The sequence below is a fragment of the Oncorhynchus masou genome, chromosome 25 (genome assembly GCF_036934945.1).
Source record: "Oncorhynchus masou masou isolate Uvic2021 chromosome 25, UVic_Omas_1.1, whole genome shotgun sequence".
In the NCBI taxonomy this organism is placed as follows: Eukaryota; Metazoa; Chordata; class Actinopteri; order Salmoniformes; family Salmonidae; genus Oncorhynchus; species Oncorhynchus masou.
Window position 1 is genome coordinate 12667019 of NC_088236.1, and position 17697 is coordinate 12684715.

Consider the following 17697-nt stretch of genomic DNA (forward strand, 5'->3'; position numbering starts at 1 on the left):
TAACAACATCTCCACCCCGCTGATCCTCAACACTGGGGCCCCACAAGGGTGCGTTCTGAGCCCTCTCCTGTACTCCCCCCGTTCACCCACGACTGCGTGGCCACGCACGCCTCCAACTCAATCATCAAGTTTGCGGATGACACTACAGTGGTAGGCTTGATTACCAACAATGACGAGACGGACTACAGGGAGGAAGTGAGGGCCCTCGGAGTGTGGTGTCAGGAAAATAAACTCACACTCAACGTCAACAAAACAAAGGAGATGATTGTGGACTTGAGGAAACAGCAGAGGGAGCACCCCCCTATCCAAATCGATGGGACAGTAATGGAGAAGGTAGTACGTTTTAAGTTCCTCTGCGTACACATCACAGACAAACTGAATTGGTCCATCCACACAGACAGCATCGTGAAGAAGGCGCAGTAGCGCCTCTTCAACCTCAGGAGGCTGAAGAAATTTGGCTTGTCACCAAAAGCACTCACAAAATTCTACAGATGCACAATCGAGAGCATCCTGTATCACCGCCTGGTACGGCAACTGCTCCGCCCACAACCGTAAGGCTCTCCAGAGGGTAGTGAGGTCTGCACAACACATCACCAGGGGCAAACTACCTGTCCTCCAGGACACCTACACCACCCGATGTCACAGGAAGGCCATAAAGATCATCAAGGACAACAACCACCCGAGCCACTGTCTGTTCACCCCGCTATCATCCAGAAGGTGAGGTCAGTACCGGTGCATCAAAGCTGGGACCGAGAGACTGAAAAACAGTTTCTATCTCAAGGCCATCAGACTGTTAAACAGCCATCACTAACATTGAGTGGCTGCTGCCAACACACTGACACTGACTCAATTCCAGCTTATTTAATAATGGGAATTGATGGGAATTGATGTAAAATATATCACTAGTCACTAGTAAACAATGCTAATTAATATAATGTTTACATACCCTACATTATTCATCTCATATGTTTATGTATATACTGTACTCTATATCATCTGCATCTTTATGTAATACATGTATCACTAGCCACTTTAAACTATGCCACTTTGTTTACATTCCCTACATTACTCATCTCATATGTATATACTGTACTTGATACCATCTACTGCATCTTGCCTATGCCATTCTGTACCATCACTCATTCATATCTTCATGTACATATTCTTTAACCCTCTACACTTGTGTGTATAAGGTAGTAGTTTTGGAATTGTTAGGTTAGATTACTCGTTGGTTATTACTGCATTGTCGGAACTAGAAGCACAAGCATTTAGCTACACTCGCATTAACATCTGCTAACCACGTGTATGTGACAAATACATTTGATTTGATTTGATTGGACAATACACAAACATTTAGTTTGAAAATTTTCAGTGTGAATAATTATCTTACAAATACTGTATCTCTTCTATCTGGATTCAATCTATGGAGCTATTTTCAAAATAGCTGAGGTTCCTTCCTTACTGCTCATTGTTCAAGCACTCCTACACGTAACAGAAAGTGGTACCCCCTCCTCTTCCACCTCGTCCTCCTCCTCGTCCTCCTCCTCTTCCACCTCGTCCTCCTCGTCCTTCTTCAGACCGTGTTTCTGAGTGGTGAAACTGAAGACATCTCTGTTTTCATACTGAGAAATGAGAAGAATTGGGAGTGCTCTCGCTCCCTCCCTCCCTCCCTCCCTCCCTCCCTCCCTCCCTCCCTCCCTCCCTCCCTCCCTCCCTCCCTCCCTCCCTCCCTCTCTCCATTCAATTCAAAAAGGCTTTATTGGCATGGAAACGTGTTTACATTCCCAAAGCAAGTGACATAGCCTTTATTGTCTCTCTCTCTTCCTCTCTCAGTATCTCTCTCTCTTCCTCTCTCAGTATCTTTCTCTCTCTCTCTCTCTCTCTCAGTATCTTTCTCTCTCTCTCTCTCAGTATCTCTCTCTCTCTCAGTATCTCTCTCTCTCAGTATCTCTCTCAGTATCTCTCTCTCTCTCTCAGTATCTCTCTCTTGCTCTCTCTCTCACTTCAATTCAAAGGGCTTTATTGGCATGGGACATACAGTATATGTTAACATTGCCAAAGCAAGTGAAATAGATAATAAACAAAAGTGAAATAAACAATCAGAAATTAACAGTAAACTCACAAAAGTTCCAAAGGAATAGAGACATTTCAAATGTCATGTTGTGGCTATGTTCATACAGTGTTGTAGCAATGCGCAAATAGTTTATGTACAAAAGGGAAAATACTAAACATAAATATGGGTTGTATTTACATTGGTGTTTGTTCTTCACTGGTTGCCTTTTTTTGTGGCAACAAGTCACAAATATTGCTGCTGTGATGGTACACTGTGGTATTTCACCTATCTCTCTCTTTCTCGCTCCCTCTCTTGCTCTCTTTCTCTAGCTCTGACACGCACACACCCACACAAATACACACACACACACACACACACACACACACACACACACACACACACACACACACACACACACACACACACACACACACACACACACACACACACACACACACACACACACACACACACACACACACACACACACACACACACACACACACACAGAAATGCAATGCACAGAATAGGTATGGTACATATTTTATTCACACTAAAGTCTGTGTAGCGGGTTAAGTCTGGTCTGGGCTTTTTGCTCAATCTCACACTTGGTTGATGTTGAATTTCTGAGCAGTATACTGTAGTAATGATGAATATCTGAGTAGTATACTGTAGTAATGCTGAATATCTGAGCAGTATACTGTAGTAATGCTGAATATCTGAGCAGTATACTGTAGTAATGGTGAATATCTGAGCAGTGTACTGTAGTAATGCTGAATATCTGAGCAGTATACTGTAGTAATAGTGAATATCTGAGCAGTATACTGTAGTAATAGTGAATATCTGAGCAGTATACTGTAGTAATGGTGAATATCTGAGCAGTATACTGTAGTAATAGTGAATATCTGAGCAGTATACTGTAGTAATAGTGAATATCTGAGCAGTATACTGTAGTAATGATGAATATCTGAGCAGTATACTGTAGTAATGCTGAATATCTCAGCAGTATACTGTAGTAATGCTGAATATCTGAGCAGTGTACTGTAGTAATGGTGGTGTCAGAAGAATGTTCTTTGGAGCCATGTTCCTATATCTTTCATGTATCGTACACCTTGAGGGTTAGATTGTTTGTAATTGTGAATGTAACTGAGAATTCTTTGTTTATTAATTTACTGCGTGGTCATAGATGAGAGTTCTGATTCCATTATGTCTGAATGATAAAAGAACGTTTGGAAAAGAGAATAACTTGAATGTTTTCTCTAAAGATCCAGAAGTGAATAATTTTATCTCATGATTCTGACGATGATCAGACTTTTGTCACTTTATGGTGTTTGAATGTCAGGAATTGTTAGTCAAAATAGGTTATTATAATTAATTGTAGTAACTACCAAAGTGAGATCAGAACAGTTTTTACTCATCTATTAATTTGGTGAAATGTCATGCAGTCCACAAATCAGTTTTTGCTTTAGCCCAGTCACAATCAGTGTACTGTGGTATTCAGCATGGAACTATTCAATACAAGGGCATGTGTTGATATCTAGTCCTACCCTCCACCGTCCAAACATGAAGACACATGTTTTAGGCTACAAAGCTGCATGTTTGACTGAATCAAGCCCAACATTTGGTCCAATATCTAATCATCGTTACATTCTTATCCATCCCTCTTTATATCTCTCCTCCTCCAGACACTCTCTCAGTGCCTCGCTGGTCCCCACAGATCCCCCAGAGAGACCTGGGAAACTCCATAAAACACCGGTAACCTGTGTGTGTGTGTGTGTGTGTGTGTGTGTGTGTGTGTGTGTGTGTGTGTGTGTGTGTGTGTGTGTGTGATGGTTTGAGTGTTCAGGAATGTGTGTAGTGTGTCTTAATGTGTCTGTTTCTCCACACCTGACGAACAGAATGTCAGACCAATTATAGGGGGCAGAAGTAATCTTTGTGCTCATTCCACATTTGAACCCCTGATGACTCCCAAATGCTATGGATTTCCAAGTTGAGCAATACACCACCGCTATTGGCCACGAGAACCTGCCTACGTACTGACTTTTCTCTACTTCGTTGTCTGTCGCTCGTTCTCTCTCTGTCTCTCTCATGCTCTCTCTCTCTCTCTCTCTCTGTATCTCTCTCTCTCTCTCTTCTTCTCTCGCTCAGCCTGAGAAGTACGTGGGAGTTTGCCCACTGTTGAAGGTCACTGAGGAGGAAAGAGAGTGGTTGTGCACACATGTCTTAATGCCTCATCAGCCAGAGACAAACACATTTATATACAGTATCAGTCAAAAGTTTGGACACACACTCATTCAAGGGTTTTCCTTTATTTTTACTATTTTCTACATTGTAGAATAATAGTGAAGACATCAAAACTATGAAATAACACATATGGAATCATGGAGTAACCAAAAAAGTGTTAAACAAATCAAAATATATTTTAGATTTTAGATTCTTCAAAGTAGCCGCCCTTTGCCTTGACGACAGCTTTGCACACTCTTGGCATTCTCTCAACCAGCTTCACCTGGAATGCTTTTCCAACAGTCTTGAAGGAGTTCCCACGTATGCTGGGCACTTGTTTTCTGCTTTTCCTTCACTCTGCGGTCCAACACATCCCTAACTTACTGTCCCACTAAGCGCAAACAGGATGGGATGGCGTATCACTGCAGAATGCTGTGGTAGCCATGCTGGTTAAATGTGCCTTGAATTCTTAATAAATTACTGACAGTGTCACTAGCAAAGCACCACCACACCATCACACCTCCTCCTCCATGCTTCATGGGTGGGAACCAATCATATGGAGATCATCCGTTCACCTACTCTGCGTCTCACAAAGACATGGCGGTTGGAACAAAAAATCTCAAATTTGGACTCATCAGACCAAAGGACAGATTTCCACCGGTCTAATATCCATTTCTTGTGTTTCTTGGATCAAGCAAGTCTCTTCTTCTTATCGGTGTCCTTTAGTAGTGGTTTCTTTGCAGCAATTCGACCATGAAGGCCTGATTTACACAGTCTCTTCAGAACAGTTGATGTTGTGATGTGTCTTTTACTTGAACTCCGTGAAGAATTTATTTGGGTCGCAATTTCTGAGGCTCGTAACCCTAATGAACTTATTCTCTGCAGCAGAGGTAACTGAGTCTTCCTTTCCTGCGGTGGTCCTCATGAGAGCCAGTTTCATCATTGCGCCTGTTGGTTTTTGCGACTGCACATGAAGAAACTTTAAAAGTTCTTGAAATTTTCCGTATTGACTGACCTTCATGTCTTAAAGTAATGATGGACGGTCGTTTCTCTTTGCTTATTTGAGCTGTTCTTGTCATAATATGGACTTGGTATTTTACCAAATAGGGCTATCTTCTGTATACCACCCCTACCTTGTCACAACACAACTGATTGGCGCAAATGCATTAAGATGGAAAGAAATTCCACAAATGAACTTTTAACAAGGCACATCTGTTAATTGAAATGCATTCCAGGTGACTACCTCATGAAGCTGGTTGAGAGAATGCTAAGAGTGTGCAAAGCTGTCATCAAGGCAAAGGGTTGTTTCTTTGCTTACTACATGATAACATATGTGATATTTCATAGTTTTGATGACTTCACTACAATGTAGAATATAGTAAATATAAAGAAAAACTAGGTGTGTCTGTTACTGTAGCTTATATTGTAAGCACAGTTTATTATGCATAAGTAAATGATTGCAATGTGATTAACTACTTTGGCACCATCTCCCTGGGAATGGAAAATAAATATCTGTGAAAACATATCTCACCTTTAACGCCAGTTTAACTTCGGTAGCATAGGTATGGCCTGCTAAAACAAACGTATCATTTAGGTTCTACCGCCAGGACGGGAGATTGAATCATGCTCTGCCTGGTTCTGTTTAGCGACGGTACGAGGCGATTCGAGGGTTCCTAATGAAGAGATTCTGATTCTGTCAGCCTCTATCCGTCATATTCCATTACCCCAGCCAGCCTGCTACTTGAACCCAGGTGTCAGCCTGTGTCAGTCATATTCCATTACCCCAGCCAGCCTGCTACTTGAACCCAGGTGTCAGCCTGTGTCAGTCATATTCCATTACCCCAGCCAGCCTGCTACTTGAACCCAGGTGTCAGCCTGTGTCAGTCATATTCCATTACCCCAGCCAGCCTGCTACTTGAACCCAGGTGTCAGCCTGTGTCAGTCATATTCCAATACCCCAGCCAGCCTGCTACTTGAACCCAGGTGTCAGCCTGTGTCAGTCATATTTCATTACCCCAGCCAGCCTGCTACTTGAACCCAGGTGTCAGCCTGTGTCAGTCATATTCCATTACCCCAGCCAGCCTGCTACTTTCCATTACCCCAGCCAGCCTGCTACCCCAGGTGTCAGCCTGTGTCAGTCATATTCCATTACCCCAGCCAGCCAGCCAACCCAGCTGTGTCAGTCATATTCCATTACCCCAGCCAGCCTGCTCAGAACCTGGTGTCAGCCTGTGTCAGTCATATTCCATTACCCCAGCCAGCCTGCTACTTGAACCCAGGTGTCAGCCTGTGTCAGTCATATTCCATTACCCCAGCCAGCCTGCTACTTGAACCCAGGTGTCAGCCTGTGTCAGTCATATTCCATTACCCCAGCCAGCCTGCTACTTGAACCCAGGTGTCAGCCTGTGTCAGTCATATTCCATTACCCCAGCCAGCCTGCTACTTGAACCCAGGTGTCAGCCTGTGTCAGTCATATTCCATTACCCCAGCCAGCCTGCTACTTGAACCCAGGTGTCAGCCTGTGTCAGTCATATTCCATTACCCCAGCCAGCCTGCTACTTGAACCCAGGTGTCAGCCTGTGTCAGTCATATTCCATTACCCCAGCCAGCCTGCTACTTGAACCCAGGTGTCAGCCTGTGTCAGTCATATTCCATTACCCCAGCCAGCCTGCTACTTGAACCCAGGTGTCAGCCTGTGTCAGTCATATTCCATTACCCCAGCCAGCCTGCTACTTGAACCCAGGTGTCAGCCTGTGTCAGTCATATTCCATTACCCCAGCCAGCCTGCTACTTGAACCCAGGTGTCAGCCTGTGTCAGTCATATTCCATTACCCCAGCCAGCCTGCTACTTGAACCCAGGTGTCAGCCTGTGTCAGTCATATTCCATTACCCCAGCCAGCCTGCTACTTGAACCCAGGTGTCAGCCTGTGTCAGTCATATTCCATTACCCCAGCCAGCCTGCTACTTGAACCCAGGTGTCAGCCTGTGTCAGTCATATTCCATTACCCCAGCCAGCCTGCTACTTGAACCCAGGTGTCAGCCTGTGTCAGTCATATTCCATTACCCCAGCCAGCCTGCTACTTGAACCCAGGTGTCAGCCTGTGTCAGTCATATTCCATTACCCCAGCCAGCCTGCTACTTGAACCCAGGTGTCAGCCTGTGTCAGTCATATTCCATTACCCCAGCCAGCCTGCTACTTGAACCCAGGTGTCAGCCTGTGTCAGTCATATTCCATTACCCCAGCCAGCCTGCTACTTGAACCCAGGTGTCAGCCTGTGTCAGTCATATTCCATTACCCCAGCCAGCCTGCTACTTGAACCCAGGTGTCAGCCTGTGTCAGTCATATTCCATTACCCCAGCCAGCCTGCTACTTGAACCCAGGTGTCAGCCTGTGTCAGTCATATTCCATTACCCCAGCCAGCCTGCTACTTGAACCCAGGTGTCAGCCTGTGTCAGTCATATTCCATTACCCCAGCCAGCCTGCTACTTGAACCCAGGTGTCAGCCTGTGTCATCATATTCCATTACCCCAGCCAGCCTGCTACTTGAACCCAGGTGTCAGCCTGTGTCAGTCATATTCATTACCCCAGCCAGCCTGCTACTTGAACCCAGGTGTCAGCCTGTGTCAGTCATATTCCATTACCCCAGCCAGCCTGCTACTTGAACCCAGGTGTCAGCCTGTGTCAGTCATATTCCATTACCCCAGCCAGCCTGCTACTTGAACCCAGGTGTCAGCCTGTGTCAGTCATATTCCATTACCCCAGCCAGCCTGCTACTTGAACCCAGGTGTCAGCCTGTGTCAGTCATATTCCATTACCCCAGCCAGCCTGCTACTTGAACCCAGGTGTCAGCCTGTGTCAGTCATATTCCATTACCCCAGCCAGCCTGCTACTTGAACCCAGGTGTCAGCCTGTGTCAGTCATATTCCATTACCCCAGCCAGCCTGCTACTTGAACCCAGGTGTCAGCCTGTGTCAGTCATATTCCATTACCCCAGCCAGCCTGCTACTTGAACCCAGGTGTCAGCCTGTGTCAGTCATATTCCATTACCCCAGCCAGCCTGCTACTTGAACCCAGGTGTCAGCCTGTGTCAGTCATATTCCATTACCCCAGCCAGCCTGCTACTTGAACCCAGGTGTCAGCCTGTGTCAGTCATATTCCATTACCCCAGCCAGCCTGCTACTTGAACCCAGGTGTCAGCCTGTGTCAGTCATATTCCATTACCCCAGCCAGCCTGCTACTTGAACCCAGGTGTCAGCCTGTGTCAGTCATATTCCATTACCCCAGCCAGCCTGCTACTTGAACTACTTGAACCCAGGTGTCAGCCTGTGTCAGTCATATTCCATTACCCCAGCCAGCCTGCTACTTGAACCCAGGTGTCAGCCTGTGTCAGTCATATTCCATTACCCCAGCCAGCCTGCTACTTGAACCCAGGTGTCAGCCTGTGTCAGTCATATTCCATTACCCCAGCCAGCCTGCTACTTGAACCCAGGTGTCAGCCTGTGTCAGTCATATTCTATTACTTGAACCCAGCCAGCCTGCTACTTGAACCCAGGTGTCAGCCTGTGTCAGTCATATTCATATTCCATTACCCCAGCCAGCCTGCTACTTGAACCCAGGTGTCAGCCTGTGTCAGTCATATTCCATTACCCCAGCCAGCCTGCTACTTGAACCCAGGTGTCAGCCTGTGTCAGTCATATTCCATTACCCCAGCCAGCCTGCTACTTGAACCCAGGTGTCAGCCTGTGTCAGTCATATTCCATTACCCCAGCCAGCCTGCTACTTGAACCCAGGTGTCAGCCTGTGTCAGTCATATTCCATTACCCCAGCCAGCCTGCTACTTGAACCCAGGTGTCAGCCTGTGTCAGTCATATTCCATTACCCCAGCCAGCCTGCTACTTGAACCCAGGTGTCAGCCTGTGTCAGTCATATTCCATTACCCCAGCCAGCCTGCTACTTGAACCCAGGTGTCAGCCTGTGTCAGTCATATTCCATTACCCCAGCCAGCCTGCTACTTGAACCCAGGTGTCAGCCTGTGTCAGTCATATTCCATTACCCCAGCCAGCCTGCTACTTGAACCCAGGTGTCAGCCTGTGTCAGTCATATTCCATTACCCCAGCCAGCCTGCTACTTGAACCCAGGTGTCAGCCTGTGTCAGTCATATTCCATTACCCCAGGTGTCCAGCCTGCTACTTGAACCCAGGTGTCAGCCTGTGTCAGTCATATTCCATTACCCCAGCCAGCCTGCTACTTGAACCCAGGTGTCAGCCTGTGTCAGTCATATTCCATTACCCCAGCCAGCCTGCTACTTGAACCCAGGTGTCAGCCTGTGTCAGTCATATTCCATTACCCCAGCCAGCCTGCTACTTGAACCCAGGTGTCAGCCTCTATCCGTCATATTCCATTACCCCAGCCAGCCTGCTACTTGAACCCAGGTGTCAGCCTGTGTCAGTCATATTCCATTACCCCAGCCAGCCTGCTACTTGAACCCAGGTGTCAGATCTATCAGTCAATAAACCCCCTAGCTCTTCCCTGAGCTTTCTGGCACTCAGATACTCCATCGAACCTCGAAGTAGGGAATTGCTTTTTATCATTCAAGAGAATTAAGACACACTGTAGATTTGCCTGTTTGATAAGTGGCAGCATCTTGAGATCTTGCGCTGTGCCGCGGTTTCCGCCTGGCTCCATCTTCATCTCTGGGAATGATTGCTGTCTTACCGCCTTGATGCAGCACCATCTCTCCCCACTGGGCACAGACGTCAATTCAACATCTATTCCACGTTGATTCAAGTTGGCTGTCACAGCAGTTATTCAAAGAGCACAGCCACAAACTCACCATTGGAGGGGGATAATGAAAGGAGTGCAAGGTGAACCCCAAATTGAATCAAGGTGCATTGGAGATTAGCACAACAATCTTTAGAAGGAGGGGGAAGAATAAGCCTAAAGGCGCCCATCTTTCATATGTTAAGGAAAGGTTAACCTGTGAATATGAGGCGTTCTATGACAAAAGCCATTTGTCATCACGTGGGAATAGGAATCATTGTCTGAAAGGTCACAAGCAATCAGTGATGTTTCCTCAGCAGTGATGCACACCTGCTGTTTTTATGTTATTTTGGGGACTCATTTATGCATGGAGAAACAGGTAGAAGATGTTTTGTCTGTGTGATCTGAACTCACTCTCTCTCTCTCTTGTCCTTGCAGGTTTTCCACCAAGTATTGGATGTCTCAGACATGCATAGTATGTGGGAAAGGAATGTTGTTTGGACTCAAATGTAAAAACTGCAAGTAGGTCCTTCTTCCCAAAATGATCTTGGTTCGTGAAAAGCATGTCTACACCATGACAAAACATTATTGCCATGCATCACATGTTTCTTAGAATTTATCCTGGTGTGCTTAGTGAAGTAAAAAAAATCTACATCAATCATTATGCTGGTTGGTTATGGGTCATAAGCTCTTTTTTGTCATCCATACATTCTTATTAGAACCCTGTAAAGATCATTTGTCACGGTATACTTTGAAAAGTCTCTGAAAAGGAACTGAACAGCAATTACCATTATCATTTTAAACAGATTACTCAAAGAAATTAACCAATTTCTCAATCGACCGAATGAGAAATCTTTGACAGAAGGACAGCTTTTTATTTCCTTAATGGCCCAGACTATTAAATATTCAAGACATTTTTATTTGAACTGTTTTGAAAATGAATAGCAGAGATTCAGTGATGTCAGGGGTTATGTCCGAAGTAGCACCCTATTCCCTATACAGTGCTCTACTTTTGATCAGAAGTCGTGCACTATATAGGGAATAGGGTGTCATTTCAGACACGACCCTGGTTTCAGAGTGTATATCATTCTGTTTTTTCACTAGGCTGAAGTGCCATAACAAATGCACCAAAGAAGCCCCGCCTTGCCATTTGCTGATCATCCAGCGAGGAGGGAGTAACCCCCTCAAAGGTAACAAAGGACTGTATACCAGCAGCTTACTGTATGGCTGAAGCCTGACTTCATGTACAGGCCACATAACTTCAAGGACCATTTCACCACTTATCTTTCAATTCATACATCATGTCATTTAGCAGTTTTTTTTATGAAAGCGACTGGAAGCGATAATGCATCATTTTAATAGCTGTAGACCTTGATACACAGGCCACACAACGTCTTAGTGGTATTCTCAACATAAGCAGTTATACAAACTGCACATGTATCTCAAGTTAGGAGAGACACTGTATATAACCCTACTGTAATTCAGCAGCGCAAAACATGTTCATTTTAGGAATACTTATTAGGATTGTTATACAAATATTACTTTCTTTAAAAGAATACTCATTCTCTGTTATAGTGCTTTAGTTAGAGAAGTATTTCTTTAAAAGAATACTCATTCTCTGTTATAGTGCTTTAGTTATGGAAGTATTTCTTTAAAAGAATACTCATTCTCTGCTATATTCTCTGTTGTAGTGGTTTTGTTATAGAAGTATTACTTTAAAAGAATACTCGTTCTCTAGCTATATTCTCTGCTGTATTGGTTTTGTTATATAAGTATTACTTTAAAAGAATACACATTCTGTCACGGCTGTTGAAAGAACTGGACCAAGGTGCAGGGTGGTGAGCGTACATATTCCTTTATTTCGTATGAAGCCGACAAAATCAATAAACCATCCAAAACAACCGTGACGCTATGTAGTGCCAACAAACAAAGACAACTTCCCACACAGAAAGGAGGGAAAAGGGCTACCTAAGTATGGTTCCCAATCAGAGACAACGATAGACAGCTGTCCCTGATTGAGAACCATACCCGGCCAAAACATAGAAACACAAAATCATAGAAAACGAAACCTAGAATGCCCACCCCAAATCACACCCTGACCAAACCAAATAGAGACGTTAAAAGGCTCTCTACGGTCAGGGCGTGACACATTCTCTGCTATAGTGGTTTTGTTATGGAAATAGTACTTTATAAGGTTCTCTGTCGTCTGAAGTTAGTTTTTACTGTATGTTCTTTACACGTCTCTGTTTTTCTCCCAACTGGTGCGACAGATCACCAAGGAAATCAAGGTAAAACAATCAATTTATCAATCTTTATTTTATTAACTACAGAACCTTTCTGAAGTCTCTGCTATTTGAAGTTGGCCAGCTATCTTACATTGTTCTTAAGTGTTCCCTTGCGCTAGTAACAAGGGACCATCTTTCATTTAACACATTTAGAAATTTGAGTAGATGAAGACTTTCTGTAATGGACAGCCATATCACATCTGCTCAAAGTCCTCACTCAGTGTTCTGTTGTTTACGTCTGATTCTGTCTCTACCAGCTCGTTTGGTACGGACTGAATCGGTACCATGTGACATCAACAACCCCCTCAGGTACACAGACCTGCACATCAGTCAGACGCTGCCCAAAACCAGCAAAATCAACAAGGTAGGAACCACCGTACAGTCTCCCCCCCCACACACACACACACACACACACACACAAACTGCTCTGGGCTCCACATCTGAGGTTTGTCTTATCAAAAGTCCATCTGTTCTTTCTTTCTGTTTGAAATCCCCTGAATCTCAGTCTCTCAGACGGACGAGCACTACTGGATGAATCAGTCTATTCGATGTTTTTGTTGTTGTTGTACTAATTCATTTTCACTCTTCAAACCGTAGCCAACATATGTATACTTTACAATTCTTCAAACAGTGTTTGGGAATACAGAACTGAAAACCTCTACACCCTCATCATCATTTCATAAGGGGCATTTTAGGCAACATTTTGTGGCCCTTACAGTTCGGCGTTTTACCTCACTGTGTCCTGTCATTAGTTTTTTATCCTTTTTTAACGAGATGCTTTTAATGGACATCTGCTAATTCACGATGACCATTACCAGTGTAGTTTGAGACCAGAGTTTTTTCACTCCCTCACTCTGTACGACTTCCCCAATACAACCAGGAAATTAACATAGTATTAGCAGCTATAAGTCAACAACACACACAGCAACACTCCATAATGAGAGAGGTCAACCAAGGCCACTCATTTCTACCCTACCACGTAAAAGAGCTTTTAGCTCCAAGAGCACATATCTCTCTAGTATCTCTATGGACCCTCATCATAACAACGCCATTAGACAACAGGTGCGTTGTCAGGTGCTATCTTGTGAATGAGGAAGAGTCTGAAAATATACTAGTTCCACCTGCTAATGGCCATAGAGATCAACTATAATTACTGGTCTATTTAATTATGTATCTTTCTGTATCTCTCTCCTTATCTCTCTCTACCCCCTCTCTCCCTCTATCTCTCTCTGTATCTCTCTTTACCCCCCCACTCTCCCTCTCTCTCACTTTCTCTCCCTATTTCTCCCTCTATCTTTCTCTCTCTCACTCTCACTCCCCCTCTCTTTCTCCCTCTCTCTCTATCTCTTTCTGTTCTCAGGATCACATACCTGTCCCGTACCAGCCAGACTCCAGTAGTAACCCCTCCTCCACCACCTCCTCCACTCCTTCCTCCCCCGTTCCCCCCCTCCCCTCCAGTGCCACCCCTCCCTCCCCCCTGCACCCCTCCCCACAGTCGGCACGGCTACAGAAACAGTTCAGTTTAACAGGTACGGGATTTAAATGAAAACATTGAGTTTTTCCCCCCAGATAAAGTCTCAAATCAAACTTTATTTCAAGTTCATTTAGACATTTCTTCTGATAGAAGTAGTACATTTAATGTTACTACTGTTAGATTTTTTTTTAGAGCTGTCTGTTCAAGGAAAGACATTTCATTCTTGTCATTTCGACCCTTCTATGAACCCAGCCCTGTGTTGATTGTCAGTGAAAGAAGACAAAAAGGGTCTGCACCATAACTCTGATCCTCTCTCTCTCTCTCTCTCTCTCTCTCTCTCTCTCTCTCTCTCTCTCTCTCTCTCTCTCTCTCTCTCTCTCTCTCTCTCTCTCTCTCTTCCCCTCTCTCTCTATCCCCCTCTCTCTCTCTCTCTCTCTCTCTCTCTCTCTCCCCCTCTCTCTCTCTCCATTTCTCTCCATCTCTCTCTCCTTCCCCCCTCTCTCTCTTTCTCTCTCTCTCCCTCTCTCCCTCTCTCTCCATCTCCCTCTCTCTCCCTCTCCCCCTCTCTCCATCTCCCTCTCTCTCTCCCTCTCTCTCTCCCTCTCTCTCCTTCCCTCTCTCTCTCTCTCTCTCTCTCTCCCTCTCTCCCTCTCCTCTCTCTCCTTCCCTCTCTCTCTCTCTCTCTCCCTCTCTCTCCATCTCCCTCTCTCCCTCTCTCTCCATCTTCCGCTCTCCCTCCATCTCCCTCTCTCCCTCTCTCTCCATCTCTCTCTCCCTCTCTCTCTCTCTCTCTCTCTCTCTCATTCTCACTCTCTCTCTCTCTCCTTCCCCCTACCTCTCTCTCTCCCTCTATCTTCTTCTTACTTCAAATCCCTCTTTCTCCATCTCCCTTGTAATTGAGCATCTCCCATCTCCCTCTCTCCCTCTCTCCATCTCTCTCTCCCTCATGCTCCCCCCAGTCTCTCTCTCTCTCTCCACCTCTCTCTCTCTCTCGCTCTCTCCCTACCTCTCTCCCTCTCCCCTTATATCCAGCCTCTTCTTACTTCAAATACAAGCAGCAGTTCATCTTCCCAGGTAAGTGCCTTGTAATTGAGCATTACGATACCCATACTGCACCAGGCCGAAGGAGGGGGTACTTTTGATGTCCTCTCTCTCCTCTCCTCTCCTCATGCTCCTCTCCTCAGTCTTCTCTCCTCAGTCTCCTCTCCTCAGTCTCCTCTCCTTTTCCTCAGTCTCCTCTCCTTTTCCTCAGTCTCCTCTCCTCAGTCTTTCCTCTCCCTCACTTTCCTCTCTCAGTCTCCTCCCTCACTTTCCTCTCCCCCTCAATCTCCTCCCCTCAGTCTCCTCTCCTCATGCTCCTCTCCTCGGTCTCCTCGCTCTCCTCTCCTCAGTTTCCTCTCCTTTTCCTCAGTCTCCTCTCCTCACTTTCCTCTCCTCTCCTCAATCTCCTCCCCTCAGTCTCCTCTCCTCATGCTCATCTCCTCAGTCTCCTCTCCTTTTCCTCAGTCTCCTCTCCTCACTTTCCTCTCCTCTCCCTCAGTCTCCTCTTCCCAGCATCCTCTCCTCAATCTCCTCTCCTCAGGCTCCTCTCCTCAGGCTTCTCTCCTAGGTTACTAGGTTACTAGGAGAGGAGCCATTACTGTCACGTTCGTCATAACAGCGTGATATGAATACATTCTACTTTAATAAACGAAGAACACTAAACAAACTAACAAAACGAACGTGAAGCTATAACACGAGTGCTGACATGCAAACTACACATAGACAATAACCCACAAAACCAAAATGGCAAAATGGCAACCTAAATAGGATCCCCAATCAGAGACAACGATAAACAGCTGTCTCTGATTGGGAACCAATTCCGGCCACCATAGACCGACATTACCTAGACATACCAAAACCCCATAGAATTACAAAAAAGACAAAAACACACATACCACCCTCGTCACACCCTGACCTAACCAAAATAATAAAGAAAACAGAGATAACTAAGGTCAGAGCGTGACAATTACAGTCTTTTAAAGCTGTGGATCGTAATCCTGCAGCAACAGGAAATCTGAATTATTGTGTTTTTTTGTTATGGTTGATACGTTTTAATTAGGGCAAATAAAGTCTGTCATTTTAAAGTGAAAATGACAAACTTTAGAAGGCTTTTTAAACCTGGAATACATTGCAAGTTTTTATTTCAACGACAGCGTGATCAAATGAAGATCTTGCATCTGTATGGGGGTGAAACGGGGTCTAACCTTTGGAAGAGTCAGAGATACAGTATCGTGATATAGGACTGATCCTCATAGTGTATGTTATGGAGTCATGAGTAGTGTCATGAAATGTCAGTTAAAACATTGAATTATAATTGTATTACATGTACTTACCAGCCTATCAAGCAACTCATTTGCAACACAAAGCAACACAAAGCAGCACAACATGGCTAGCGGGAAGAAGTTTAGTTGTGGGGGTACCTAAATCCTTTTTTCTCTCTGCGCTGCTGTTGACTGTTTTGGTCCGCTCATACAATAGTAATAAATAAATATAAATATTTGATTTGATTTATTTATTTATTCTGATTTACCAGGCAGCACTGCAACAACCTCTGCACCCCTATACTATCTGGTGTATGTGACAATATAATATAAACTACATGGCCAGAAATATGTGGACACCTGCTTGTCGAACATCTCATTCCAAAATCATGGGCATTAATATGGAGTTGGTCCCCCTTTTGCTGCTATAGCTGCCTCCACTCTTCTGGGAAGGCTTTCCACTAGATGGTGGAACATTGCTGAGGGGACTTGCTTCTATTCAGCCACAAGAGCATTAGTGAGGTTGGGCACTGATGTTGGGCGATTAGGCCTGGCTCGCAGTCGGCGTTCCAATTCATCCCAAAGGTGTTCGATGGGGTTGAGAACAGGGCTATGTGCTGGCTAGTCAAGTTCTTCCACACCGATCTCAAGAAACCATTTCTGTATGGAGCTTGTTTTGTGCATGGGGCATTGTCATGCTGAAACAGGAAAGGGCCTTCTCCAAAATGTTGCCACAAAATTGGAAGCACGGAATGGTCTAGAATGTCTTTGTATGCTGTAGCGTTAAGATTTCCCTACACTGGAACTAAGGGGCCTGAACCATGAAAAAGAGCCCCAGACCATTATTCCTCCTCCACCAAATGTTTCAGTTGGCACTATGCATTGCGGCAGGTAGCGTTCTCCAGGCATCCGTCAAACCCAGATTCATCCATCGGACTGCCAGAGGGTGAAGCGTGATTCATCACTCCAGGGAATGTGTTTCCACTGCTGCAGAGTCCAATGCCGATGCTTGGCATTGCGCATGGTGATCTTAGTCTTGTGTGCTGCTGCTCGGCCATGGAAACCCATTTAATGAAATTCCCAACGAACCGTTCTTGTGTTGAGGTTGCTTTCAGAAGAAGTTTGGAACTCGGTAGTGTGTGTTGCAACACGATTCAGCACTCAGGTCCCGTTCTGTGAGCTTGTGAGGCCTCCGACTTCGTGACTGAGCCGTTGTTGCTCCTAGACGTTTCCACTTCACAATAACAGCACTTTCAGTTGACTGGGACAGCTGTAGAAGTGCAGAAATTTGACAAACTGACTCGTTGGAAAGGTGGCATCCTATGATGGTGCCACGTTGAAAGTCACTGATCTCTTCAGTAAGGCCATTCTACTGCCAATGTTTGTCTGTGGAGAGTGCATGGCGGTCTGCTCCATTTTATCAGCAAAGGGTGTGGCTGACATATCCATATCCACTCATTTGAAGGGGATAGACTTTGTATATTCAGTGAATTTGTTTATTTTTTCCCCTCTTTTTCTTTCTTTTTTCAGTTTTTTTGTTAAAAAAAATCTAACAATCTATTTTTGATTTGTCATTTTAGGGTATTGTGTGTAAATTG

General features: G+C 45.0%; 1 protein-coding gene across 1 annotated transcript in view; it reads left to right on the forward strand.

The window, feature by feature from the left end:
* Positions 1–17697, forward strand: part of LOC135513794 (kinase suppressor of Ras 2-like) — a 126441-nt gene that overhangs the window by 70346 nt on the left and 38398 nt on the right. Inside the window, exons 7-13 of the mRNA XM_064936728.1 lie at positions 3739–3808; positions 10476–10559; positions 11142–11227; positions 12308–12325; positions 12580–12686; positions 13683–13851; positions 14829–14870. Coding sequence (XP_064792800.1) covers positions 3739–3808; positions 10476–10559; positions 11142–11227; positions 12308–12325; positions 12580–12686; positions 13683–13851; positions 14829–14870 — 576 coding nt within the window. The remainder of the gene's footprint in view (positions 1–3738; positions 3809–10475; positions 10560–11141; positions 11228–12307; positions 12326–12579; positions 12687–13682; positions 13852–14828; positions 14871–17697) is intronic.